The sequence below is a fragment of the Agelaius tricolor genome, unplaced genomic scaffold (genome assembly GCF_023055355.1).
Source record: "Agelaius tricolor isolate 1412-34295 unplaced genomic scaffold, bAgeTri1.0.p SCAF_6, whole genome shotgun sequence".
Taxonomy (NCBI): domain Eukaryota; kingdom Metazoa; phylum Chordata; class Aves; order Passeriformes; family Icteridae; genus Agelaius; species Agelaius tricolor.
The window spans coordinates 43,256,908-43,282,207 of record NW_027269266.1 but is presented as its reverse complement, the minus strand read 5'-3'; the positions used below and the strand labels follow the sequence as shown (position 1 = coordinate 43,282,207).

The 25,300-nt window shown below is 39.4% G+C and overlaps 1 protein-coding gene across 4 annotated transcripts in view; it reads left to right on the top strand.

The window, feature by feature from the left end:
* Positions 1-25,300, top strand: part of TRAK1 (trafficking kinesin protein 1) — a 125,772-nt gene that overhangs the window by 74,729 nt on the left and 25,743 nt on the right. For all 4 annotated transcript variants that reach the window (XM_071429583.1, XM_071429582.1, XM_071429585.1 and 1 more), the window contains 7 exons: positions 11,284-11,360; positions 14,609-14,725; positions 20,387-20,487; positions 21,294-21,402; positions 23,153-23,231; positions 23,622-23,752; positions 24,255-24,329. In XM_071429583.1, the coding sequence (XP_071285684.1) occupies positions 11,310-11,360; positions 14,609-14,725; positions 20,387-20,487; positions 21,294-21,402; positions 23,153-23,231; positions 23,622-23,752; positions 24,255-24,329 (663 nt within the window). In that variant the 5' untranslated portion in view covers positions 11,284-11,309. The remainder of the gene's footprint in view (positions 1-11,283; positions 11,361-14,608; positions 14,726-20,386; positions 20,488-21,293; positions 21,403-23,152; positions 23,232-23,621; positions 23,753-24,254; positions 24,330-25,300) is intronic.

The following is a 25,300-nucleotide window of genomic DNA, read 5'->3' as shown; positions in this document are numbered from 1 at the left end:
GAAAGTTAAAATGATTTGAATACATTGGAGTTCCTTGGAAATAATGAGTCAGGATAGGAGGGCTTGTTTGTATTGTGTCCAGCCTCGCCCTTCTTCAAACTAGCTCCTGGTTTGTGTGTTTCCTGTTTCATGGCAGAGCTGCTGAATATTCTCTGTACCTCAGTGCAGTTGTTGTACTGGGAGTGTGTTCGGAGCACTGCAGCCCCCTTAACAAGCTTCCTGATGGGAGGTTAAGCCTCCTCTTTCAGAGTGGGGATTGCAGCAAATGCAGCAAATTTACTTCCCAGTGACAACACATTAAACAGAATCTTCATTCTAGTATACCATCAGAGTCCTTGGGTATGTGTTTACAGGAAATATTAAAAATCTCTTTTGAATCTTTCCAGTTTAGATTGTATATTTTCAGAATGAAATACAACATAGCTGCCTTTTTTTTTTTTTAATCCATAGCTGCTTATTGTTTGGTGTTGGTTGGAAACCTCCCTCGTAATCTTTAGCAAGTAAATGTTCCTGCACTGCTAAGGGGGTGTAATGCAAAATATATGAAAAATGTGTTGATAGTGTGAGGGTGGGGCATACATTCCTTCTCCACCCATTATAAATTTGCTCCAGCATTTATCGTGTGCTGATATCAAAATAGGAATTACAACACTTTCTCTCAGCTTTTGAACGTCAGAGTCCTCCTGTGTGGTACAAGTTGATATTAGTCACAGTTCAGAAGCCAGCTTGTGGGAATATTCAATTACTCTCCTTATATTGTTATGTATTTTGAACAGCAACATGCCTCCTCTCAGTGTGTCCCTCATAAACTGGATACTTAGCTGTAGTTGTCTGCTTGGCAGGATTATTAAAACCAAAGCATGTTTGACAGGGGTGGACTTTTCTTTCCCTAGGCTTTAAAAGGTGCTTCCTGCATTCTTTTAATATGACTTACGGTTTTGGTTACTCTCTCAATTTCCATTTTCTAGCTATTACTAAAATGTGATAAATGGTCACTGAATGGCAAGTAGGTATTTAAGGCCCTTACTGTCTGATTTTAAGTATTTTTTAAAGAGTTGATTCACTGTTACAGGTAAGAACTGAAGACACAAAAGCTCTAAGCGTCAGAAACTAGAAGCAGTCCTCATTATTATTAGAATTACATATTTTAATGTAATGATGTGGGGAGAAAGAGACAATCCTATTTTCTCCCCTGAGTTCTTGAGGTTATTGCTGTTGCTGAATATTGCAGTAAATTTTGGCAGTCAAAGATCAAGTTGCTTTGGGTGGCAAAATCTTTGTTCAGTAATCAGTGTTTCTTCCCTCAGCAACCACTTACATGTATTTCATATCCTTTGGGTGTTATTTATATAATCATTATTGCATTGTTTGCATGTAAATATCAAGAGTTTAAAACAGAACAGAATAATTTATCATTATTGTGTAGAAGTAGTTGCTTCCCATCTCATACTACCCCACCACTGGTTTGCCTCACCACTAGAGAGATGGTAATAGTGAAATTGTTCCTACATGACCCAAACTGTTACGTTCTGCTGGCTTGTAGTGTAATGTTTGTCTGTCTGTTCCTATCTGTTATGTCCCCTCTGAGGATGGTGAGGTGCCTTTGCCTTGCAATGCCCCCACTTTGCCTGCAAATGCTTTGCCCCGTGACATGGATAGGAATGCTTTAGCAGCACAGGGCACCTGCTTTCCACTGCAAGTAAGGGAGGCAACCTAGCAAACATTAAGTATCTATGGCTACAAAAATTAAATAAGAAAGTTAGCCTGCCCTGTGTGTGTAGTCAAGATTAGCAAACACAGCCTGTTGGAAACAAAGAGGTCTGAACACAGGAGATTTGTTTCTTGTTGAACAAAGAAGAGATGCATGAACCCCTGAAAATTCACTTCGGGTGCCATATGTGGACTTGTGAGGTATTTCTCATCCCACAGCAGACTGAAGAGAAAAATGAATGTGAAAACCACAATATTTGACAGCTAATGGGATATGTCATTTAAGTTCTTTCTACCAGTGTAATCTCTCCTTGCTATAAGCAATAAAAAAGCTCCTTTCCTAGCCCAATTCTTCACTTAATCCATTAATTCTTCACTTAATGGATTCTTCACCAATCCATTCTTCACTTAATGGTTCTAGTGTGTGGTGGGTGCTGCAGTCAGACTGTACTGCACAATAGCCCTGGGTATGAAGATCTCCCTCCTGGGTGGGATTGGCTGTGTGTGCACAGGCTCAGGCTGTTCGCAGCTCCAGTGAGGTCTTGCTGCATTGGGCAAGGTGAGAGGTGATTTATGACTCTGTGTGGTGCACACCCTTCTCCAGGTGTGACAGACAGAGGCTGGGTCAGACTTCCGTGTTGAGACACTTGTGGGAAGCTACCACTTCACTCATAAGAGCAGGGGCAGAGGAGAGGGAGCCTTGTTCATGTGAGGAGTGTCAGGGAGGGTCTTTCAGCCCACTGACTTTGTTTGAAATATGTTAGTGGGGCTTTTGAGCAAAAACTGGCTACTGTCAGAGCTGGTCTGAGGAGCAACATAAACCTTCTAGTAATTAATAGACAGATGGTCTCTTCCCTCCTCCACCCCATCTGTACAACTCAAAGCTGTTGCACTAAGGACAAGTACTCAGTCTCTCCAGAGTTCCCTGGCTGAGCATGTGAGTGAGGAAAGATGGTATCCTGCTTTGTGGAGACCTTGCTCTGTTCTCTCCAAAGATACAGCCTCCGAGGGAATGACTTCCCATCGCCTGTGAGACTCAGGCATCGTTTCATGTCTATCTGGGATAATTGCAGCAATGTCAGTAAACGAAGAAGAAAGTTATGAATATGACTATGAAAAGGAAAATGAGAGGAAATGCACTTTTAGCAGGCAGAGCCTTGATATCTTGGAAGAAGGTACTTTTTACCTTTTCTTTTTAATCTTTCATGGTAGCACTTGGCAACCTGCAAGTGATTTGAGTGATATTTGTGGATTAAATAGACAAAATTCTGTGTTTTACATGTGTAGCCAGTATGTCTGGATGAAGTATTTGTCTAATATCTAAATAAGATAAATCTTAATTTTTGTATACTTCTTTAAATAAGAAAGGCATGATCAACAGATGAAGGCTGTGCAATACCTATTTTATAATGAAACAGAAATTGGGAAATCTTCTCTCTCTGGAATTGTAGTGCATTTTTTATATGCACAAAATGTGTGTCTTATGAAACTGTATATTTTAGGTTGTCATTCCCAGCAGGTCCTTCTAGAACAGAGCAGTAATTTGGTGCTTATCCATGAATTTGAAAGCGCATAGACAGAAATAATCCAAGTGTGGTGTCTTATGACTTAAATTTTCAATATAAAAAACAGCGCAAAATTGTTGTTGTACTTTCTGGAAATAATGGGCAACTGGCCCATTCAGATGGAAATGGGAATGTGCAGGCATTGAAAATCCTCCTGTGCACCTGCTGAATAGAGAGGGTATCTATCCTAGGGCTGCTTCCAGCCAATCTGGTAACCTTCTTCAGGGTTTCAGGTAGCAAAAGCTGAATGCCCCATTCCTGTTATTTCATGTGCTGTAAATTGTTCTCTGAAGTAGTAGTTTTATGGTAGAGAATTGTTACTTCCAAATGAACTATTGTAAAGCTGATGTAGGGATGGTTTGAAGGATTGTTAGCACAGAAAATGCGACGTGCTGTGAATTTACATCCTTGTTCATCTCATGGTTAACAGTTCCTGTGTCCAGAGTTCTTGGTGAATGAACCATGCTCTTTGAATGCCATTGCATAGGATTTTCCTGTAAAAACTCCTTCACAATCAAATATCCCACCTGGTTTTCCAATTTGTGTATCTATGTAAAAAAGAAAGGTGCTGAAGAAAATACTGATAAAAAGAAAATTTAAAAGTGGGGATTGGGATGGAGAGGAAGCTTATCAAGAGAGGCCAGCTGACATTTTTTGTATTTTATTCCTATTATTTTAACAATTGAATCATTACTGAGGCATACATCATGCTCTTCTTGTTCTTTCTGCTGACTTTACCTTTCATCCAGATCTAACAGTCTGAAGCAGCTCTTGTTGATTTTGGAGGGGGGAAGAAAAATTTGAATTCTATCTGGGATAAATTTAGCCCTGTCTTTCTACACTGCCTTCCTCTCAAAAGCTCAGTATGTGTTTGAAATGTCTTCTAAAGATGCCTTTTCTTCTCCACCTATGTGTTCATATCGCCTACACACTCTAGTGTAGCAGAGATACAGGTGCACAAACCTATATATGGTATTTCTATGTATCTTTGCACGGGGGAGTACTTGCAAAGGGTAGTATTTCTCTAGAAGAATGGGTGAGTCAATCCATTCTGTAAGTAAAGCAGATGGAAACACCGGCATGTAGCCTTTTCATCCTGAACAAAGGAAACATTTTAGCTATATCTGGCTGCAAATCTGGTACCAGAAACAACAAATCAGAGGATATGCTCCACTTCAACCATTTATAGTTATTGAAAAGAAGAGGATAAAAACTGTATCATTAAGACTCCTTAACTGTTTGGCCTATTCCATATGCAGGATGTGTACTCACTTCTTGACTGTTATTTCCGTAGTAATTTTGCTGTAGTGAGGTTTGTCTCTGTGCCGACGTTTAGATGCTGTAACTCCCCTGAGTGCTGTTTCTGGAGCTTGTCATGGAACTAACGTTATGCCTGGCAGCATTGCAGTCAGCTCTCTTGATGACAGTGGAAAGCACCTTTGGAATTGGCATTGCTTTGGAATTGTAAAGTTGCCTGACAGCAATATGTTTACTTTTCATTTGATAAGCTGGCCTTGGGGCTGACTGCAGTGAAACTTTGCTCAGGGATATCTGTTGATAGTGTCTTCTCAGATTTTCCTCATAAAGGAACCTGAGCTGTGAAAGGACAACCTGGCAGCTTCCTTTGATTAGTGATTTGTTGAGTCAGCTGTTTCTGAAAGGGAGCTATGTTTTGATTCTTGCTTTTGCAGCTGGGACAGGAAAAGACTCTTACCTACATAGGACTGATGATGGCAGCCATATCCATTTACTAATGTAGTAGTTTAAAAGTCCTATTTATCTAAAGCACTTAGTAAGTGCAGGAGAAGAATCTGTCTCCAGTTGAATAAAAAAAAGTCTTGGGATCACAATTAAAATCTTAAATCAGACGCTCCAGGCATCTGATTCGAGGGATCTGCCTTCTGGATCTGACTGAAAATGTAGAATACAATACAATGGAGACCATTCAGAACTCTGGAATCTGTGAAAGTTAGAGCAAAAAAGATAGAGAGGAGCCATTCTTGAAAGCTTTGGCACAACCATTCCCTCCCAAAGAACTGGAATAGGAAAAGACCACATATTTCAGAAAGGAGACAGCTGACAATGTGTGACTTATAGGCATGTAACTTCATTTTAGATGTACAATCCAGATCCTGATTTAAGTCTTTCACACATTTATTAGTTACATTGACTGCATTCTAGACATTTATTGACAAAAAAACGAATGGAAGAGAATGTCAAGACAGTAACTCAGTGGCTAGTAGTAATAAATCTTGCAAAAAAAGTTTTAACTTTTAAGAGAAGAGCTATCCTGAGCTATGTCTGTAAATGATATATGCATTAAGGAAATTAAGAGAATTAAGGTGTTCTCTCCAGAGACATTTTTTCTTATTTTCCTAGTTTCACTTTGTGTCTGCATTTTCCAAGTTACCACGTTTGATCTGTTTATGCTAATAGAATGTCTGATGCTCTTTTTGAAATTTCTTTTAACTTGATTTTTCATTCATCACTAGAAAAGTTGATGAAGTTTGTGTCCTACTTAAAGGAAGTACTTTGAAATTATTCCCTACCTGAGGTTTCAGGCAGAGGCTTTAGAAAAGAAGTAAAAGCTGTGGTTTCTTGTTTTTTGGGGATTTTTTTGCAAACCTGTGTTCAAGTAAAAACAAAGGTTTGTATGTAAGGCTTTAATATTGGATTTGCTAAGCTATTTGAGTACCCTATGAAAGAAATGGCAGTAAACAAACACTCCTTAAACCATAGCCTTAAACAGCAAGATAAAATCTCTTCTTCCAGAAGAATCAGTAGCTGTAGCTTAATATTAAAAGATTATTTTGCAAACAGTGCCCTTGAGATTACAGTGAGCCATGCTGTAGCATTTGAATAAGACAAAAAACAAATCTATTGGATTGTCTGAGTGTGTATCTCTCATAGCATCATGTTCATCCAGACTCCTGCACAGATCTCGCTCACAGTGTGACCTGACAGTTGTGAAGCAGCTGGCACGCTGTGACCACTCCTTATCCCTTTAACCTGGGTCATGCCACCGCTGACCTCCCCGTCTGCCTTCTGGAGCGACTGGCCTGCTCCCTGCTTTGGGACTGCTGGGGGAGGCTGGGGGAACTGCTGGGCTCTTCCATTAGGATTTGGATTTCTAGTAAGGTGTGGCTCAGAAGCACATTCTTCAAGCTCTGGTGACGGTAGTATCTTAAAATTTTTAGATGTGAGTATTATCTTAGGGCTGTCTCAAATGTGGCAGGCAATAGCAGATCTGAAACCTCTGCCCTGGCTTAGCCAGGGCTGTCAAAAACACCTCTGCATTGGAGGAGAAGATACCATATTTATCTTTAACTGTGAAAAATCAGTAACAGCTGACAGCATATTTCAGGTCTAATTTTCCTGAGTTTACTTGAAAGGTGATATACCTAATATGGCACAGTTTCAGAATTCCACATGTGCTTGGCTCAAGTTGATGTAGTGCTCACAGTAACCTGTGCCAGAGCATAACTATCAGTGGTTCTGGAACTGAAACTGTAATTTTTAATGGGTGCTTTGTCCTTTGAGCGTAAAAATAGCCTTTGAGGAATGAATCCATCGAGAGCTGAGGAGTCTGAGTCTGCCAGGGTCTTTGATGGCTCCCTTGTGCCAAGTGGCAGCAGGGAGCACGGCTCAGTCAGATTTGCCATGTGTGTTCTGTCCATGTGCAACCTTCAGGATGCAATGCCCTTGCCATTGTATCTTTGGTGTATGTTTGGACAGAGCTGTGAGCAGAGGGGGGCGAGACAGAAGCTGTTTGTGAGGCAGGGCTTGTCATGACTGAGCAAGAATATAGCAGGCCTTGCCATAGTTAAAGGCTTTGGGTAGGGAACTGTTACGGAAAAAAAATCACTGTCCCCTACCGCCACCTTGCCAATAAGAAGCGTGGATGTTTAAATGGCAAGAGATCAGTGGTTTGTGAAAAGTATTAATTTCCCCTGATGGAGTTTCTGATGAAGTAAATTTTGGTAGTGGGGAAATCTTCATGCACTAGAGCCTTCCCTGTTAGACTCTATAATTATACAGGTCAATATTATCTGCCCCAAAAGTGAAACTTTACAGTGGCATGTTAGCCCTCTTATGTTTCCCAGTAGTTAGAAATATACGTGAAGAGGAGCAGCGAGAGCTGGGCTTTCCTTTTCAGCAGCTGCAGCTCTTTTATTTCATTAGTTTATCCTTGGTTGATAGGTCTCAAAAATGAAGAGGGACTATGTGTTGAGGGATGCAGGGAACAGGAGCTGAGGATACCTGTGACTACTGGCACTGGTGATGTATGTTTTTTCCTCCTTCTATCTGAATTCTTTGTTTGGCAGGTGATGGCCCATTACAGAAGCTGCCAATAGTGGTATTCTTGTTCCCCTTTCCTTCTATGGCTGTCTCCTGTTCCTGCAAACATCCTTTACTCTAAGTAGCATACGTGTTGAATAGGTGACTTTCAGGGAGCAATCCAGAAAAGTGCATGTGTTCCTCCATGTCCTGGTGCATCTTCAGCTTGGGAATCAGTGCTCGTTAATTAGATGACAAGAACTAAATGCAGGGTACATCCTTTCAGCTGTACTTACTTTGGGAAACACGGGAATGTCGTTACCAATAAATTTGCAGGCTTTAGGATGGTGCTAGGTACTTTAAGGCAGAGGAAATATTTGCTCTGTGTAGTGTTTGTCCATTTGTGTGTTTGGCTTTAAAAAAAACCCAAATACTTTGAACTGTGTGTCCCCAGTATCATGTATTTAGCGCTGTCATGAAAATAATGTGAAGGGAGCTTTCTCTGTTCTTTGTTTCCTGTTTTGGATCTGTGACATTAGCTTCAAAGCACTTATCAAAATGTGAATTTTAAAAATTATTCTTTCTTTCTGTGTTGTCTATCAGCCTTCTCCATAAGCTGAGAAGTGCAAAGTATATTTGATTTTGCTGCCTGCATGCATCCATGCACTTAGACACAGTGCTCCCTCTCACCCTCAAGCAAAAAACTACTGATGTGTGAGTGAGCAAAAAGAGGTCAGTAATTTGGCACTGCAGGTTTTGCATTACAAGGCACTGTCCTTCATTTGCTCTTGTTTTATCTTTACAGCAGCATTACCAGGCTCTCATACTCATCAGAAACTCCATCAGGCTAGAAACCTACTATACAGGATCCATTACATATGTGACGTGGGGGGGGGGGTATTTTTCCACTGCATACTTCACTGATAACACCTCTAAATATTTTTTCAAAATAGTCTGTCTTTTTCGCTGATCGATTTTTTTGATCACTAAAGAAATAAAAACTGCTGTACTATGAATTGGCCAAATGTTATCTCAGTCTGTGGAGGCTGAATAACTAGATATTTAGACACTTTTTGGAATTTTTTTTTTTTAATTATGCTTCTGGATTCCACTCTCCCCTTACTTTTCACCTTCTCTTTCCCACAAGCCTTGATTTCTGAGTAATTGAAAGCAACACCTTTTTGCAAGTTTGCCCTCCTTCCAAAAGGAAAATCCTTCCTTTTAGCTAGCAGCTCCGTGTTTCCACAGTATTGTATGTAAGTAGTAGTAGTATGGACAGTAGTTCACTGACAGATTTTATTGTATGTGGTCTACTGAAATTTATTTCTATTTGGATGTAGAGGATCATAAAAGGAAACTTCTGCTTTGAAACCCTTTTACTCTGGCAGAGTAGTGTACAAATATCTGTTTTGACAATCACCAACAGAACTTTGATGGAAATTTCTAGATATAAAAGCTGTTGGTGACCAGATTCTACTTTGCTGCTGGTAATGTCTGTTGTTATAATGCTGTGGTATTGCCTTGCCAGGTTAAAGATTAAATGGTAAATTCTGAAGGAATAACCAAGGGAGTATCCATACAATCACCCTTATCTCTCTCCCAGCTGAGTGACTTTATTCTGTCTGAGGGAACACCATCCTTTATGAGCCTGGCTGTTAGGAAGGTTATACATTTACCTGAATCAGGATGGTGTGAGGTTGCCATAGTCCTGCTCATTGGCGATTGTTAGTGCTAGGTACAGAATTTAAATGAGCTTCTAATGACAATGTCAAATATTATTTTATAGCAGTGATGGAATGTTGTAACCAGGGGAACTATTTAGTGTGCAATTGTATTGGAAACCTGCTGGCGTCAGGGTTTCTGATAGATGTTTTATAGCATGACTTATGAACTTTCTATGTTTAAAACAAAGTTGAGTTTACAGTGATGTCAGTTTGTGTGTGTGGATGAATAGTCTTCTGAACATTATACCTTCTGTTTTTATGTGAAGTTTTTATGGAAAACTTCTGTTAAACCCCTTTCTGCAAGTCACTGCATTTTTTCCCTGTGGAATCCTTATTAGTCTGCTTTTGGGTAATATAGCTTGTAGTTTACAGATGTACTGTGTTTTTACTTCTGCACTGGTAGAGTTATTCTTTCTATTGATATGTCATGTTTGTCAGGTTATTACTTTGAAGCATAAACTTTTTACTGTTGCCACTTGCAGATTTACTATTTGGATGAATGCAATTATATTTTGAATACTTTTGTATAGCATTCTTTGGAGTTCACTGGCACTACTCATGTCAATAAATATAAATATTTTTAGGATGTGATCTGCAAAGGTAGAATTAGAGAAATAGGAAAATAAATGAAGAAATTCAACTTCTTGCCATAATTTAAGCAATTTTCTGATATTTAAATTGGGAAAAATATCCTCCAACATTTCAAGAGATATCTAAGTAATGTTGCATTTGATGTATTATCAATGTACCTTAATGGTGATCAGCTGTATATTTATTTATATGCAGATTGTGCATTTATGAATTAGGTAGTGTTGTTTCCTTAGTGTGACAAACTGTCTCCTGCCAATATTACTGTACAGTTCTGCTTTTTTTTTCTCCTCACTATATAAATCCTATTAGGCCTGATCTGTCTCTTCCCCCGCCTTAGTGTGCACTAGAACAACATTAGCTTATCTGCCAGACAGAGCCTTAAGTGACATTGCCAAGGGTAAATCCCCTGAAGAGCAGTTCAGGCTACAGCAGCTAACTCATAGTCCGTGTGATCCACTGAATTTAATTAACAGTCCTTTTTTCCCAGAATTACAGGGTTTGAGGAAAAAATGTAGTTGAAAAAAAAAAAAAAGAAGGGTAGAGCAGAAAGTGCTGTTGTTTGCTGTGACTGTTGGTGAATTTTTTAAAAACTTGTTGACTTCTAGATAAGTCAGTGTAGCTTCTTAAAGGATCACCTATGGTGATAGACTGAACTTCCTCATACTTTCTTCAGTCTGACAAAACTCCTGGTTCCACCTTAATGATTAACAATCTCAACCAGTCTAAGTAAACATTTGTTATGAGTGATACTGTAATCACTGTGGTGTGGCTGGGTATTACCAAAACCATTTCTTATTTTGCATGCATACTTTGCTGTCTTGTACCATAAACCCCAGTTCTTGTCAACTTATTATGACATAGTCACTTTCTGATGAACAGTGCCCCTAACAGTATTGGAGTTGCTTATTCGTGGAGTAATGCTACTGCATGTCATGCAATGAGTAGGTGACAGATGGAATCCTAATCATATATCTAAGAACATCTGTTTTGACTTCCTGATTATTTTTTTAATACACTCAAGATACTGTTCTTCAGAGACGAAAGTTTTAACATTTTAAGTTTGTTCTGCTGCTGACAAAAGCAAGTACTTACAACAAGAGGAGCGTTTGTATTACCAGTATCACATGAATCTTGGATTTTTTGAGGGTAGGGGGGTGGGGAGTGTGTTGAGTTTTGCTTGTTTGTTGTTTTGTTTGGTTTGAGTTTTTAGCTCTTGATGTGCTCATCCAAAAGTTGACATAAGCAGTTCTTTAGATGAAAACTTAAGCACATCTAAACTTAGAAAGATATTTCTTGCAATGGATTGGAGTTGAACTTCAGTGATCCTAGTGGGTGGTTTCCAGTTCAGAATATTCTCTGATCCTCCCCCAATGGTACTGCCTATCTGATTAATGTTTTGCTTTATTTCTTTGCAGTTTTATGTGCTGAAAGAGTGGGCCAGATGACTAAAACATACAATGACATAGATGCTGTAACACGTCTTCTTGAAGAGGCAAGTACTACATCTGTTTAAGGACCCGTACACAGTATGACAAAGTAGTACTGAAATTACATGGTACCACTAATAAACATTGTTGGTAGGTTGTCCTTCAGTGTGGAAGAATAAGGGCTCTAAGTGTATGTACACTTTATCTCATTGGTAAGCTAAATATTCTTTCTAAATAAAGATCATTTGTTTACCTCAGTCAAATGGATTCATTACTTCTGGTTATTTTTCAGTTGAGGCCATGTAACTTGTTTTTGGCCAAATGTTTGCTCTAATGAAGGAGGAGGAGAAGGAATCATCTTAAAATTACACTTATTTTTACAGTACATGTAAAACTGAGAGTATCATTATTGATGAATATATTCTCTTCAGAAAATAATTTAAAAAAGCTCACAGACTTCTTTTCATAATAATTTGTTCAGATAATTTCTTTCCAGAGAAGTACATAGGCACAAAATTAGAAAATACCTAGTACTGCATTTGCCTTCTTTCCCTTATGTTTGGTTGATTTGATTGTTGTTTGTGGGGTTTTTATACAATTATTATGGAAATTGGTCTTCCTGTAATCCTTAGCACTCAAGAAACGTCAAAAAGCAACTGTCATGGTGCTATGCTTATGTTCAATAAAAATCATGATAAATTGTTGGACTAAAATCAGCTGTATTTCTGCAGTAAAATTGAGCAATGATTTTCTGAAGAATGCTTATGAGTAATTCTTTAGGTGAAAGCTGTTACAATTGTATTATTTCGTGGCTGACTGCAATTTAGTCCTTTATACTCAATTGCTTGCTTATTGCAATAGCAGTGTCAAAAATGATGTCTTTCTAGCCAGTTGGGTGGTCTGTTATTCCTCTAATTCTGCAAGAAAACAAGCATGGGAATGAATGCTCACATCTCCCACCTGTTCTGGATACCCCTCAGTGCAGTACAATCTTGTATTTTGTGCTTTGAGCCAAACCCATTCAAACACCTCTGTACAAATTACCTGTTAAAACTGATGTGTTACCCAAAAGACTTCTCTTGGAATAATTCAACACCTTGTAGTAACAGTCTATTAACTTGTTTGTGCCCTGTTCCCTTTGCCTTGTTTGGCTGAGATTTACTGCATTTGGTCTGTGGCTCCTTCTAGTAATGATGGCAGCATTCTGCCAAACTGTTTCCTCCCCTGAGTCCCTGTAGCCAAATGTCTGTAGGTCCAGGCATCACAGTCACGGGAGCAATGCTTGAAGGACTTGCTGAGCCAGTGTTTTAAAGTTTCTTGTGTACTTTCCTACCTGGATATTTGGAAGGGAAAAATAAGGGCGTGTATAACATGTCAAACTTTATTAAAACAAATACTTTCAGTGAGCCTTTTTGTTTTGTTTGACCATCATTTCCAATGCAATTACTCTGTTCATTGGGATAGGTGCACTTACAGCACCTTTCTTTGTTCTCCACATGATGGTTATCATAAGAGATTACAGCCATTTACAGAATTTAACTCCTTCTATTGCTTTCACACATATGAGTGAGAGAAAAAGCAAAAGCCATCCCTTGTCTGTCCTTCCTGTTTGCAAGCTTCAGGTGCTTGCATTACAACATTGAAAGGTGCAGCATAGGAAAGAGAAGATCTTGAAACAGCATGTGTGCAGATATTTCAGAAATCTGTGCCTATAGCCCTGAAACTAAGGAAAGGAAGTGGCACCAGGCCTGCCTGGGTATGTGGTAAAAATTGGAGCAGGTTTCATCATGAATCTGCTTTCTCATCTTTTTCTAATAATAGTGTAAATGTGTCTTACTTCTCAGTATTATTTCTTTAAATATAGCTGTAATAAATTGGTTCCTTAGCATTGCGTTAGTAAGAGACCTGTCCCCAAACTGAAATTTAGAGCTGAATTGCTAAAAATTGGGTAGGAAGACTGGGGAGGTTATTTGAAGAGCCTGACATGGACTTATATTCCTCAAATTGGAAGTCAAAAAACAATGCTGCTAGATAGTTCCTCCTCTGTGAAGTCAAAACCGCAGCAATATATTTTTTCCACTCAGTATTTATGAAGTGAGCCAAATTAGTGAACAATAAGTTGGCTTAAAATATGTCCAAACATGTTTTGGATAACTTAGTGGCATCTATTGTTCTGAAAGATTGTACGTAAGATTACATAAAGATTTTATGGCTTGATAATGCCCGTAGCTTTTAGTGCAAATATAAGTCTGACCTTCAGAAACCATTTGGAAAATGCTGGTTGCAGATACAGCATTGATCAGTCACCTCTCTTTTTATTTACTGATTATTATATAATTTTTTTTTTCCATTATGAAAGCCTCTTCATTCAAATTCATTGACTTCAAATCCATGTGAACTGTAGCTGTACGTTTTGTAGGCTTTGTCATTAACGTACACATGACAGAAGGTAGCATTTAGTCATAAAATCTGGGTGGTAGTCAGGGGCAGTAAGTAAGCTCCAAACAGTATTTTCACTGACAGGGAGAAAATTCTTCCTCAAATGGTGTTGAACTAAGGGTATACTAGGGAGTTAACCACAGCACCATTATACCACTATTAAAAAAAATCTAGTAGTTAAATAAGAAAATGATAAATAGAAATGCTTAATGAACAGTGCAAAATTTTATGCAGTTTGTCATCCTCTCCCAAGCAGATTACAGTCCCATGTACCAGCTTCTGCAAGGCTGAGACATCCTTATGTACCCGTCATCAACAGGACAACCTCCTAGGTTTTTTTTGTACTTGTGAATTGTCAAGACAGGTGATTTCCAGTACTATGCTCATAGAGGAGGGGGAGGAAGAGGCCAAGCATGACATGAGAGTAACCACTTAATGTAGTTTGGGACATCTGCAAAAAGGAAAGAGTTAGGATTTGTTTTTATACAAAAGCACTAATGGTTGGCATACACAAAAATAGGAGCTGAACGTTCGTTGTGGTGGAACTGGCTTCTACTCCTGCATAGCTCGTTGCCTTTTATTTGTAGGTGGACCAAGTGGAAACTGAAGAATGCTTTGAGAGAGGGTCAGTCATTTCTGAATAATGCTGTTGTGTGCAAGATACATATGCACGATATGCATACAATATATGTGAGAGTAGAAAAGGAAAATCAGCAAAACCCCCCGAACAAATAAACCCTCACAGAAGGAAAAACTCTTTTTATTGTTAAGTGCTTGTTTCTTCCATTTCAAGGCAATTTTACCCTCCCTTTGATCCTTTGGTAATTAAAAAAATATAAATTGAAGTTGGCTTTCTGTTCTTAATGCTTCACAGAAAGAACGGGACTTAGAATTAGCTGCTCGGATTGGCCAGTCACTGTTAAAGAAGAATAAATCACTGACAGAAAGAAATGATTTCCTGGAGGAGCAAGTAGAACACATCAGAGAAGAGGTAAGATTTTTGTGCCTGAATGCTGTATATGCAGTGATGTGGGGAATTTCCTTCTAGCTTCACCTTGTCCATGCATTTGGCTGTGGGCAACCTGCTCCTGTGTCTGACCACCCTCCCTGCAAAAAATGACTTCCTTATATCTAGTCTAAATCTGCTCTCCTTTGGTTTAAAACCATTGCACTTTATCCTATCACACCAGACCTTGCTAAAAGGTCTGTTCCCATCTCCCTTATAAACCCCCTTGAAAGCACTGAAAGGCAATATGGTCTCCCTAGAGCATTATCTTCTCCATGCTGAACAACCCCAACACTCTCAGCCATCTCTTATAGGAGAAGGAATATTTTTGTGGCCCTCCTCTAGACCTGCTTGAACAGGTCCATGTCTGTCTTATCCTGAGGACTCCAGAGCTGGGTGCTCACCAGAGAACAGCTGAGGAGGGAAATCACCTCCCTCAACTTGTTGGCCATGATACTTTTGATGCATTCCAGGGGATGATTGACTTTTTGGGCTGGGAGTGCACACATTGGTGTGATCAATAAAACACACCAGAAGGCTTATATCATTTCAAGTAGCACCTGTGCTTTAAAACAGGTCTTTAGCTGTAAGTACAACTGTCGTTAAACTCCAACTTAATAAATGAGCTAGGAGTCAATGTCATTTCTCCTATTCTGAGGCAGTAGCCTTGCTTTTTGAATCCCACCTGTATGTGGTTTTGAGCAAGACAGAGAGCAAGAGAACGATGAACCACAGTGGAGTAAAAAGTTTTAAAATGGTTCATAATTAACACTGCTCAGGGGTGTGAGATGTTGCATTATGAACATCTCACATAAAGGATAAAGTGCAGATGGAGTGATCAGTGATGTGTGATAAATAGTGGTGGAGCACACACAATGAAATAATATCCTTTGATGTGGCCCCCCCATTTTTGGCATAGAAAACTAGTTCTGTTTTCTCCCAAAGGAGTGCTGTTGCTTGCTGCCCAAGTCCCATCATGAGGCAGACCAATTTATTTGTGTGTGGGTCAGTATGACATGTACTAGGTATGTGCAAGGTGACTGAGCAGGACTGTGCATTCATATCATCCATCCAGAGTGGAAAATTTGATTGTGGAAGGTTGAGGACAGGGACAGGCTGCCTCTGTCCACGTCTGTTTTTATTTAGAGGGACTGAGGAGCAGCATTAGGAAATGTGCCACCAAAAATAAGCCTCTTACCAGGTGGCTTGGTATGTTGGCCATATGTTCTGTCAACACCCCTCTTTCACACTGTTATTTTGATTCCTTCAGAAACTGATGCTTTTGAGGCAGAGCTCATCAGACCTTAAAGTCATGACACTTCTGTGTATTGAAAATCTGCCTTTAATAGGTTGCAGATTTTCTATTAAAACTGAATTTTGAATATTTGAACAGAACAGTTATAACTAAGACAACTGTCTTTAAGGGCAAAAGATAAGAGAAACAAAATTAATTGATACTTCTAAAATTCTGTAAAAATTGCCTAAAAATGGTTTTTCTGGGAGATTTGTGTTTTCTGTTATACAGGGACAAATTATTTCTGATGTGTGGTGTAAAATTAAGGTTTTATTAGTATATGTATCACAGCATGAATTATTTAGCTTTATATCTGTATTTGTCTCATGGCAAGAATAATTTAGCTTTATATCTCTTTGACCTTTGTCATGACAAAACCTTCTTTCTATTCCATTAAGCAGGCAGAGTTTTCCCTTTGTGCTGGTAACATGCCACGTTGATAGATACACGTTGAAGTTATAAAGACCTGTTCAAAGTGCATCAGATTCTTGGGTTTGTCTTTTGAGCTTGTGTTGTTAGGCACTGCTAAGTTCAAGAAGGGGCTGTGATCATGTTCAGTAAAAACTGTTGTAACTGAGATTTTTTGTTGTACTAGAGGAGAAAAGGTGAGTGGACTGAAGCAAGCCCTTTAGTGTGGGCACAGACACTTCAGTCTCAGCTTACTGTTTCACTACTATATTCTAGAAGCATAAACATACTGAGAAAAGTTCTTAATTGGGAAGTATTTTGCTTTACAGAGATGGGTGTCTGCTTTTTCAGCAGCAGAGTGTAGTTCCCCGGTTACAATGTGTCTATCTGCTGCTCAGTAAGAATGCTGCAGCTCCATGTTCCTTTTCTCTGAGATGGTGCTGCCTACATTTCGGTATTGTCTTCTTTGACATTAGAGCTCAATATCAAAGAAAAGTAAACTGTAAATCTGCACAATGTGAATTGTATTCAGGATGGAGTAGCTCACCAGGTTTCAGCTTCTCCTAATCTTTCTAAATTGCATAGTTTCTACTTCTTTTTCCTCTGTTTATTTTGGCCTATGCTTCTGAAGCTAAAATGGCAGCACTTCCAATGCAGTCAGTCCTCAAATAACACCACCTCAAACCTGTGTTAACCTCTGGGTAATGCAGCCCTCTAGACGTGTTATTCAAGTTCCAGGTCACCTGTCAGGGTTTGTGTTTTGATGATAGCAGGTTTCAAAGTCCAGGTTTGATTTTGTTCTGTGTAAAGTGAGAGGAAAGGACAAAGTTTAATTATAATCTGGAACAATGGCTTAAAAAATGGAAATTGCTTTTGGTCTATTAAGAGTAGAAAGTAATGTTGTAAAGACAGAAATGCTCTTTGACTTGGTACTTGTATGTGTGCTTTTTGCATACAGTGTAACAGGGTGTCTTTCTTTTGAGTAATTCTAACCTGTTAAGTACTTAGTTGCTGTCAGGAAAAGCAAATCAGCTCTGCTCTTGAAACAGTTGTTCATGATTCAGTAAATATTGATTCTTTGAATTAGGTTCCAGGTCTTTAAACTGTTGTTCTCTGGGTGAAGATAGTTTTATCTTCTAATTAAATTATTTTAAGATAGGTACAGCTATTTCATTAATTAGTTCTGAAGCTGAGTAAAGCTGTCAGGCCAGCAGAGGCAATTAGAAGCCTGAAGAGATGAGCTATCACCATGCTTGGTTTGTGGATGTCATGGGCCTTGTCCCATGCACAGCGAGGGCTCAGTCCCTATTGCTGGATAACAATACCAAGATTGTGCAACAGTAACGTGGCAGCCTTAGCTCCAGAGGGTACATGTGGTAGTGACTTGTGAAAATGTAGAACAGGCTATTTCTGTTCATAAAACAAATTCAGTGTTTTGCAGTGTGAAAATATGTACTGTGTCAGTTTGGGATGCTGATAATACTCTTCACCAGCCTACCTGGTGCTGTGCTTTGGACTTGGGACTAAACCAGTGTTGATAACAATGTTTTGGCTATTGCCGAGTGATGCTTGCACAGCATCCACCAGGTTCTTTTCTTTTTCCCTTGTGCCCCTGCCAGCCTCCCCAGCTTTTTTTTTTTTCTCTCTTCTCTCTGTCCACCATCTGCACAAGATGCTGAGAAGCTGACCCAAACTGACCAAAGGGATGTTATATACCATATATTATTATGTTCAACAATAGAAGGTCAGGGAAAGGAGGAAGAATCTAGGATATTCATGGTTATGGTGTTTGTCTTCACAAGTGACAGTTCTGTGTGCCAAGGTCCCACTTTCCAGTAAGTGGCTGAACATGCACCTGCTGATAGAAAATGGTGAATAAATTCCTTATTTTACTTTGCTTGCATGGGAAGCTTTGCTTCACTTATTAAACTGTCTCAGCAAGAAGCTTTTATTGCTCCCGAGCTTCTGAGTCTCTCCTTCATCCTATGGGGATTATGGGGCAGACAGTGTGCTCAGCAGGTGGGTGCTTAGCTGCTCACCAAAGTTAACACACCACAAAATGCTGCATTGTAGGGAGGGGTTGCTGGAAGTTACTGTGAATGTTTCACAGTTTCACAGCCTGATTGAGATTGGAAATGAGCTTTGGAGGTCATCTTGTCCAAACCTGCTTCTCAAGCAGGACCCCCTGCAGTCCATTGCTGAGGACCATGTCCAGATGGTGTTTGACTATCTCCAAGGATGGAGACCCCATCAGCTCTCTGGACAACCTATGTCAGTGCTCAGTCACCCTCACAATTAAACAGTTGCACCCGATGTTTGGGAGGAACCACCCATGTTTCAGTTTATGCCTATTGTTTCAGGTCCTGTTCCATTAAAAGATCAACCTTTCTGACTGTTCGCCCTTTTGGAGGTTTGGAATGCTCAGAAATGGCAGTAAAAATAGTATCCTCAGTCTTTTTAATTCATAGAAAAAAAAAAACAGTAGCAAGAGCTGGAGATGATCTAGTGTACACCCACAGACAGCATCTGAATTCTTGCTTCTTAAAGAGGCTGAGTTATAATGTGCCGAAGGGAAGTAAATCATTATTTTTGGTTCAGCATTTTCGCTCTTCCTGAAATGGAGAAAGCAAGCCTCCAAAAATTAATGCACAAATTTTGTTTAATAGCTTTCTAAAATGTGGTTGGATGGGGATGGTTTTTTCCCCCTTGCTATTTAGAACCCATGTCTCAGGAGGACTTGGTGCCTTAGCACTTCTCATTATGCAGAACAGTCATAGTTAAGTAAATGACCTTGTTTGCCTCAAATTCTGAACAATTAAAGTGCTTTTTTGGATTGCATCTGCTCTTTTGTTCGATGAAAATGGAGTTCAAATCTATGTAATTGATATTCTCTGGTTTTTTTCCTAATAATAACTACAAAGAAAAGTATGCTTACAATATGAAAAGCAGAAGTTTATTAAAAAGAAACATACTGTTCATTTTTTACATGGGAAAGTGCAAACTGAGGGCCAAGTCTTGCAGTGCAAGTGGAAGGAAATGGATGTGTCTGATCAGTTATGCTGTCTGTAGTTGTGCAAGGCAAATAAAAGTAATCTCCTGCTGCTGGCATCTTAAGTCACAGCTGTGAAGTTGTGTAAATGCTACTGTCTAATTGGGCTTTTAACCCTTTTCTTGGAGAATTGCAATATAAAGTAACAAAGATTACATTGGTAGAGTTCACAATTACAAGGAATCTTAATCACCTACATTGGATGTTTCATTAATTTTTCATGTATGTATATGCTAAGTATGGGAATCCCACAAACTACTTTACTGGAGCAAAAAAATCCCGGAAACTGACTGCAACTTTCACTGTTGGAACAGCCTCAGAACAGCAGCCTCCCACTCTGTGGTGGTGTTCTGCAGCTCAACCCGCACTTGAGTCACAATTGTACCCTTACTACACAAGCATTTCAGTAATTTTATGTAAAGCCTTTTGGAGAGGAGGAAATGTCAGCCTCTGAGACCTGCAAGGTCAGCATCCATGCCAGAAGGTGACAGTCATCACACAAAATGAATAAATGCAATGTTTGGCTTGAGTGTGCCACATTAATTTCTTGCTGTATCATTGCAATATATCCATTACTGTGCATGTGAATCTAGACTAATGCAACAGTGAGTCAGGATTGCTCATCTTAAAGAAGGTAAAAAATAAACATGTCTAATAGCAGTGAATAATTGTATATTTGGACCAGTAAAAAATCATTTAGTGGCTACTTTAAAAGGTACACTTTCCCTTCTTTCTAAGAATAAAAGAAATGGTTCTGGTCTGTTTCAGTCTTTGACTCTTGATTTAGTCCCAGATGATGCCTGGAGAGTGAATAACAGGCTAATTTGTGGTGAGTTTGCTTAAAAATGTGTCTGGAAAATCAGCTTACTGATCTGGGAGCTGTTTCTTTGTGTAGGTTTCTCAGCTGCGGCATGAGCTGTCCATGAAAGATGAACTGCTCCAGTTCTACACCAGTGCTGCTGAAGAGAGCGAACCGGAGTCCGTCTGTTCCACCCCGTAAGTTAGTTGATCTGCAGCGCTGAACTGTCATCTGTTGGATGATTTCCTAACTGAAAAGTGGTAAAATTGCCCCTGTATTGGCTAGTACTATAAATGGGCCTAGAATTTGGTGCAAGGTCCAGCTGGAAGGATTTGCACTGAGCCAGCTGGCTATCCAGGTGCCTACAGGAGCCAGGAGGGGAGAGTACACAGGGAGGCTGCTGGCACGATGCTGCAACTTTCAGAGGAACTGGGTCACTGTTGTGCTGGGTCAGCTGTGGGTCTCACTGACAGCAGCCCAGTGCACCACACACATTTGCATGTGCTAGGACATGCTACATGAGTGACCTTTGTGCTTGAAGGACCTCTGAAGGCACTATGGAAAAATTCCAAGCCAAGGGAATGAAATAAAGCATGGCTTACAGCGTGAGTTCCAGGCACTTAGCTGGCTGAGCAGCATTGCAGGCTCTGAGGAGCTGTCTGCCCTTGCAGAGTTATTGCTGCATTCTGATGGAGCATGTGCAGCATTAATCAGGAGCTATTGGATTGCTCCCTGTAGTAACATGGTTTCTTTTCTCATAGCCTTGGCTGAACAACTTTTCCATAGGAAATGTGCAAAATAATAAATAACATTTTTAAATGTTCTCTTATGAAATTCACTGCAAATTTATTGCTGCCCAAAAGTAATGGCATGAATAAGCTCATAATAATAAGTATTTCATGTGGCTCTGTTTGCTTTTGGGGCCTGTGTTCAGTCTGTGCTTCTGTAAGATTGGCCATAATATATGTAAAAATTATTTTAAATTGTTGCTTTTTCCTACAAGGCTGAAGAGGAATGAATCTTCTTCCTCCGTCCAGAACTACTTTCATTTGGACTCTCTTCAAAAGAAACTCAAGGACCTTGAAGAGGAAAATGTTGTGCTTAGATCTGAGGTGAAATTGCTCTCTTTGTTTTGATTAATATAGTTGTTTGTCTAAATGCCAGAACACAGGTATTGAGAAGCTTGTATTAAAAGCTGAGAGTCTAACTAAGACTGTAATTCTACATATAACATATCCTTTATCCTTTTAAATGAAGGAAAGGCTGAAATGTGGAAGCTACATAGAATCACAGAATTTTTAGGTTGGAAAAGAGTTCTAATCTCATCGAGGCCAACCTTTGACCAATCAATACCTTATCAACTAGACCAGAGCCCTGAGTATGATGTCCAGTCCTTTCTTGAACACCTCCTGGCACAGTGACTCCAGCCCATTCCAATGTCCTATCACATTTCCTGTGAAGAAATTCTTCCCAAATGAAGTTACATGCAAAGCAGTAAGAATGTGCAGGAACATGGGCAGATTTTGGAGTCCAGGATTGCATTTTGAAACAGGTTGTAAAGGGCTGACCTGGCAGATATATGTGACTTGAGCTGCAGATCTCAAGGCTGGTGTAGCCTCTGATACCAATTCAGTGTTTGTCAAAATGCAATTTTCTAGCCTAAATTTGCATTACATTTCTTCATTTTGTGTTTCAAGTCAAGGCAGTTAATATTTTAAATTGAATGTGCTTTTCTTCTCTTTATTTCTTATAATATTCTTTTTGTTTCACAGATGACACAGTTTTTTAAGCTTTATTAATTGAATATGAAGTGAATAATTTCATATTTTCAATCCAACTTTTAAACATGGGAGTGTGTTACCACTTTGCAAACATGTAGCAGAGTATAGCAGGAGAGATACTTTTGGTCTAAGAGTGAATATATGACAACAACAGAATGTTACTACCATTTTCCACTGCAAATGCAGGGCCCATTGTAAATAGGTAGTGCCACATCTTTGCACAAGACACCAGGTAATGGAGACTGCTGTGCTCTTAAGAGAGAAGGTACACAAGGAAGATGAGCAATAGATGGTCTGAGAATAATGAACATTAGAACTGAGAGAGCCACTGCATCAGGAGCTCTGGAGTAGGAAACCCCATGCAGCACTGCCTTCTCATCCAGGGAGATGAAGTCTGTGCCAGCAAGACACAGGGTGAAGCCAAATCTGAAACCTGTGAGCTGTGCAGTTCTCTGTTGATGCAGTCCCTGGGTGTCTGTGCATGCCCCCAGCTTTGGGAATAGATTACAGACCCACCGAGGTGGTGCCAGACAGAACCAGCTGGCTGCAGCCATGCTGCTCTTGGCACTCCCAGAGTCAGAGTGGAAAAGACAAACCAGGCAAGGAGGTTGCATTAAGGTTTTTTATGGGTTACAGTGCCAGAACTTTTCAAATAGGATCAAATAGCATGTTTTTTAAATACCTGAATGTTTAATTTAGTTATTTAAACCAAGCATTTATTTAGTTTTTGATGATACCTAGCTTTGCTCAGTGACTGGATCAAGTTCTGCATGCTAGTGTTTTGTATGTCCAAGCCTTTCTTTTTCTTTTTACTTTTAGTGCAAAATACACAAGTGACATCTAGTGGGGATATGGTGATAATGATGCAAGTTTTTCCATACAGTAATGTCTCAGCTGAATGTTCACCTGGCCTCTTTTTCCAGAACATGTGGGAGGACAGGCAAAAACTGTAGTTTCTCACTGTCTTCCTGAAGGAGTGATTAGAATAGCTTGTCTTTCTGAAGCAGATGGAAGTGCAACAACAGACTGGCAAAGAACAAATGTGCTAATGTAGCATATTTGATGTGGATTTCTTGAACAGGCCTGTCAGCTGAAGACTGAAACAATTACTTATGAAGAGAAAGAACAACAACTTGTCAATGACTGTGTAAAAGAGCTAAGTATGTGCCTACTTCTTTATACTTTTTTGAGATAGGTCAGTAAAAATCTGAAACAGATCAGTCAGTTATGTTTTTCTGTGGTAATTATTTTCCTTTTACAAATGGTTATGAGGAGAAAACTTCTGGGCTGAAATTTCACAGCAGAAAATGTTGGCTGAAAGCTAAATTTTTCTCATTTAAAAATAGTTTTGCATTGAAAGTATTCGGTCTTCTTTGCAGCATGAGCACTTGATGCCTTTCTGGTTGTGTCCTACTGTGTTTTTCAAAAATACCTAACTGTGAATTGGGAGTAGGATTCTGCTGAAGCAAGTGATGTTCCAAAAGAACATCTTTATGCTTACTTTTCTGATTTTGGGTTTGTGATGTTAATTGTAATTACTTATCTTAAAGGGGATGCAAACATCCAGATTGCCAATATCTCTGAAGAGCTAGCAAAGAAAACTGAAGATGCTGCCCGGCAGCAAGAAGAAATCACTCATCTTCTCTCTCAGATAGTCGACCTGCAGAAAAAGGCAAAAGCTGTAAGCAATCCAGTTGAGAGACTACTGTTGTTATTTGCTACTAATGTAACTGGAGGACAGATTAAAATCCTCTCTGTACTAGAGCCTTAAGGAAATATTCCACCTTCCTTATGTGGATGACCTTGTTTGGTGTTTAATATCTGGAATACTTGACTAGAAAGCATCAATTTATTAAAAGATGCATAGATGGTTTCTTAAATGCAATAGTTTCAATTATTTTAAATATTAGATACAAAACTGCTCTGAGTTATGTCAGTGAGACAAGAATGTTAGTGCAAGTATTTCAGTGGGCACATACTTGTTTGGAGGTTCTTTCAGCAAGGTGCATTCTAATGCTGTGTGTTCTTGTGTTAACATTATAAATGTTTTTAAGCTAATGTGTAGATTATTGTTTCTGTGGAGGAGAGGTGAGAAAAGGTACAATGTTCCTACTGTAGTATATGATACAAATATCACAGGACAAAACATCACAGTATTTCTAACATTTTTTCGCATGTTTTAGTGTGCAGTTGAAAATGAGGAACTTGTCCAGCATCTGGGAGCAGCTAAAGATGCCCAGAGACAGCTCACAGCAGAGGTGAGTACATTACTTAGTAATACAATAATTTAGTAGCTGAGCAATGGCTGTTCACTTTGCCATGAGAGGTTCAGTTGGATCAGAAATATTAAATAGTTTTGCCTGTGTATATGGAATGAAGGAAAATTTATGGTCCTAGTAGAGTTCAAACCCTTTCCTTTCCTATTCTCTGCTCCTTCAAGTGGCACATGTTTTGAAACACAGAGACTTATGGGCTGTACAGGAACACCTTTAGAGGTTGACTTCTCTAGGCTGGTAATTTCTGCCTATTTTAACTAGTGAGATAAATGGAAGAGTTCATTGATGCTCTGTTTGTTCAGTGTATAAACATAAGGCCGTCCAGTATTTCGGGTTGTCTTATGGGTGCTACATTTGCATGAAAAAAAATGGACAAGATGGAATTAATAGAGCTTGATCCCTTTGGGATGTGTTTTGCACTTGCAGTACTTGGTAATGAAGGTGGGAATGGCCAGAGAAGCTTTTCCAGTTGGTGGACCTTTTTTATCTGTGGTGCTCAACAAAGGTTGGGCTCATGCCTCACCATTGCTTTCTTAGGAAAGAAAATGAACTGGATCTCTTTTTCTAAACCAAATAGCTTATTTTTATGAAAGTTGTAGGAATGTGGTGTTTCAGACTTCTGCCCCTTTGCCAAACTTAGTTGAAGTGGCTGATGAACCCAGAAGCTGTGAGGGCACACAGACATCTGTAGACAGGGTGATTATAAAAGGTGTATTTCCTGAGAAAGCTAAAAATAAGTCTTAGACTGTTGAAAGCTATACGTGTATATGTATGTTTGCATGGAAGTCCTGGCTTTAAAATTCCTAAGTCCTTTGGACCATTGTGGAATGTTTTGTCCTCAGAGACCATGGTGTTTGCCACTGTGGTCATCATGGCAGTGATTAAGCACTAAAACCTGGTCAGACTAAAGATACTTTTTTAGCTCTGTATCTTCACCTTGACAATGGCTTCAC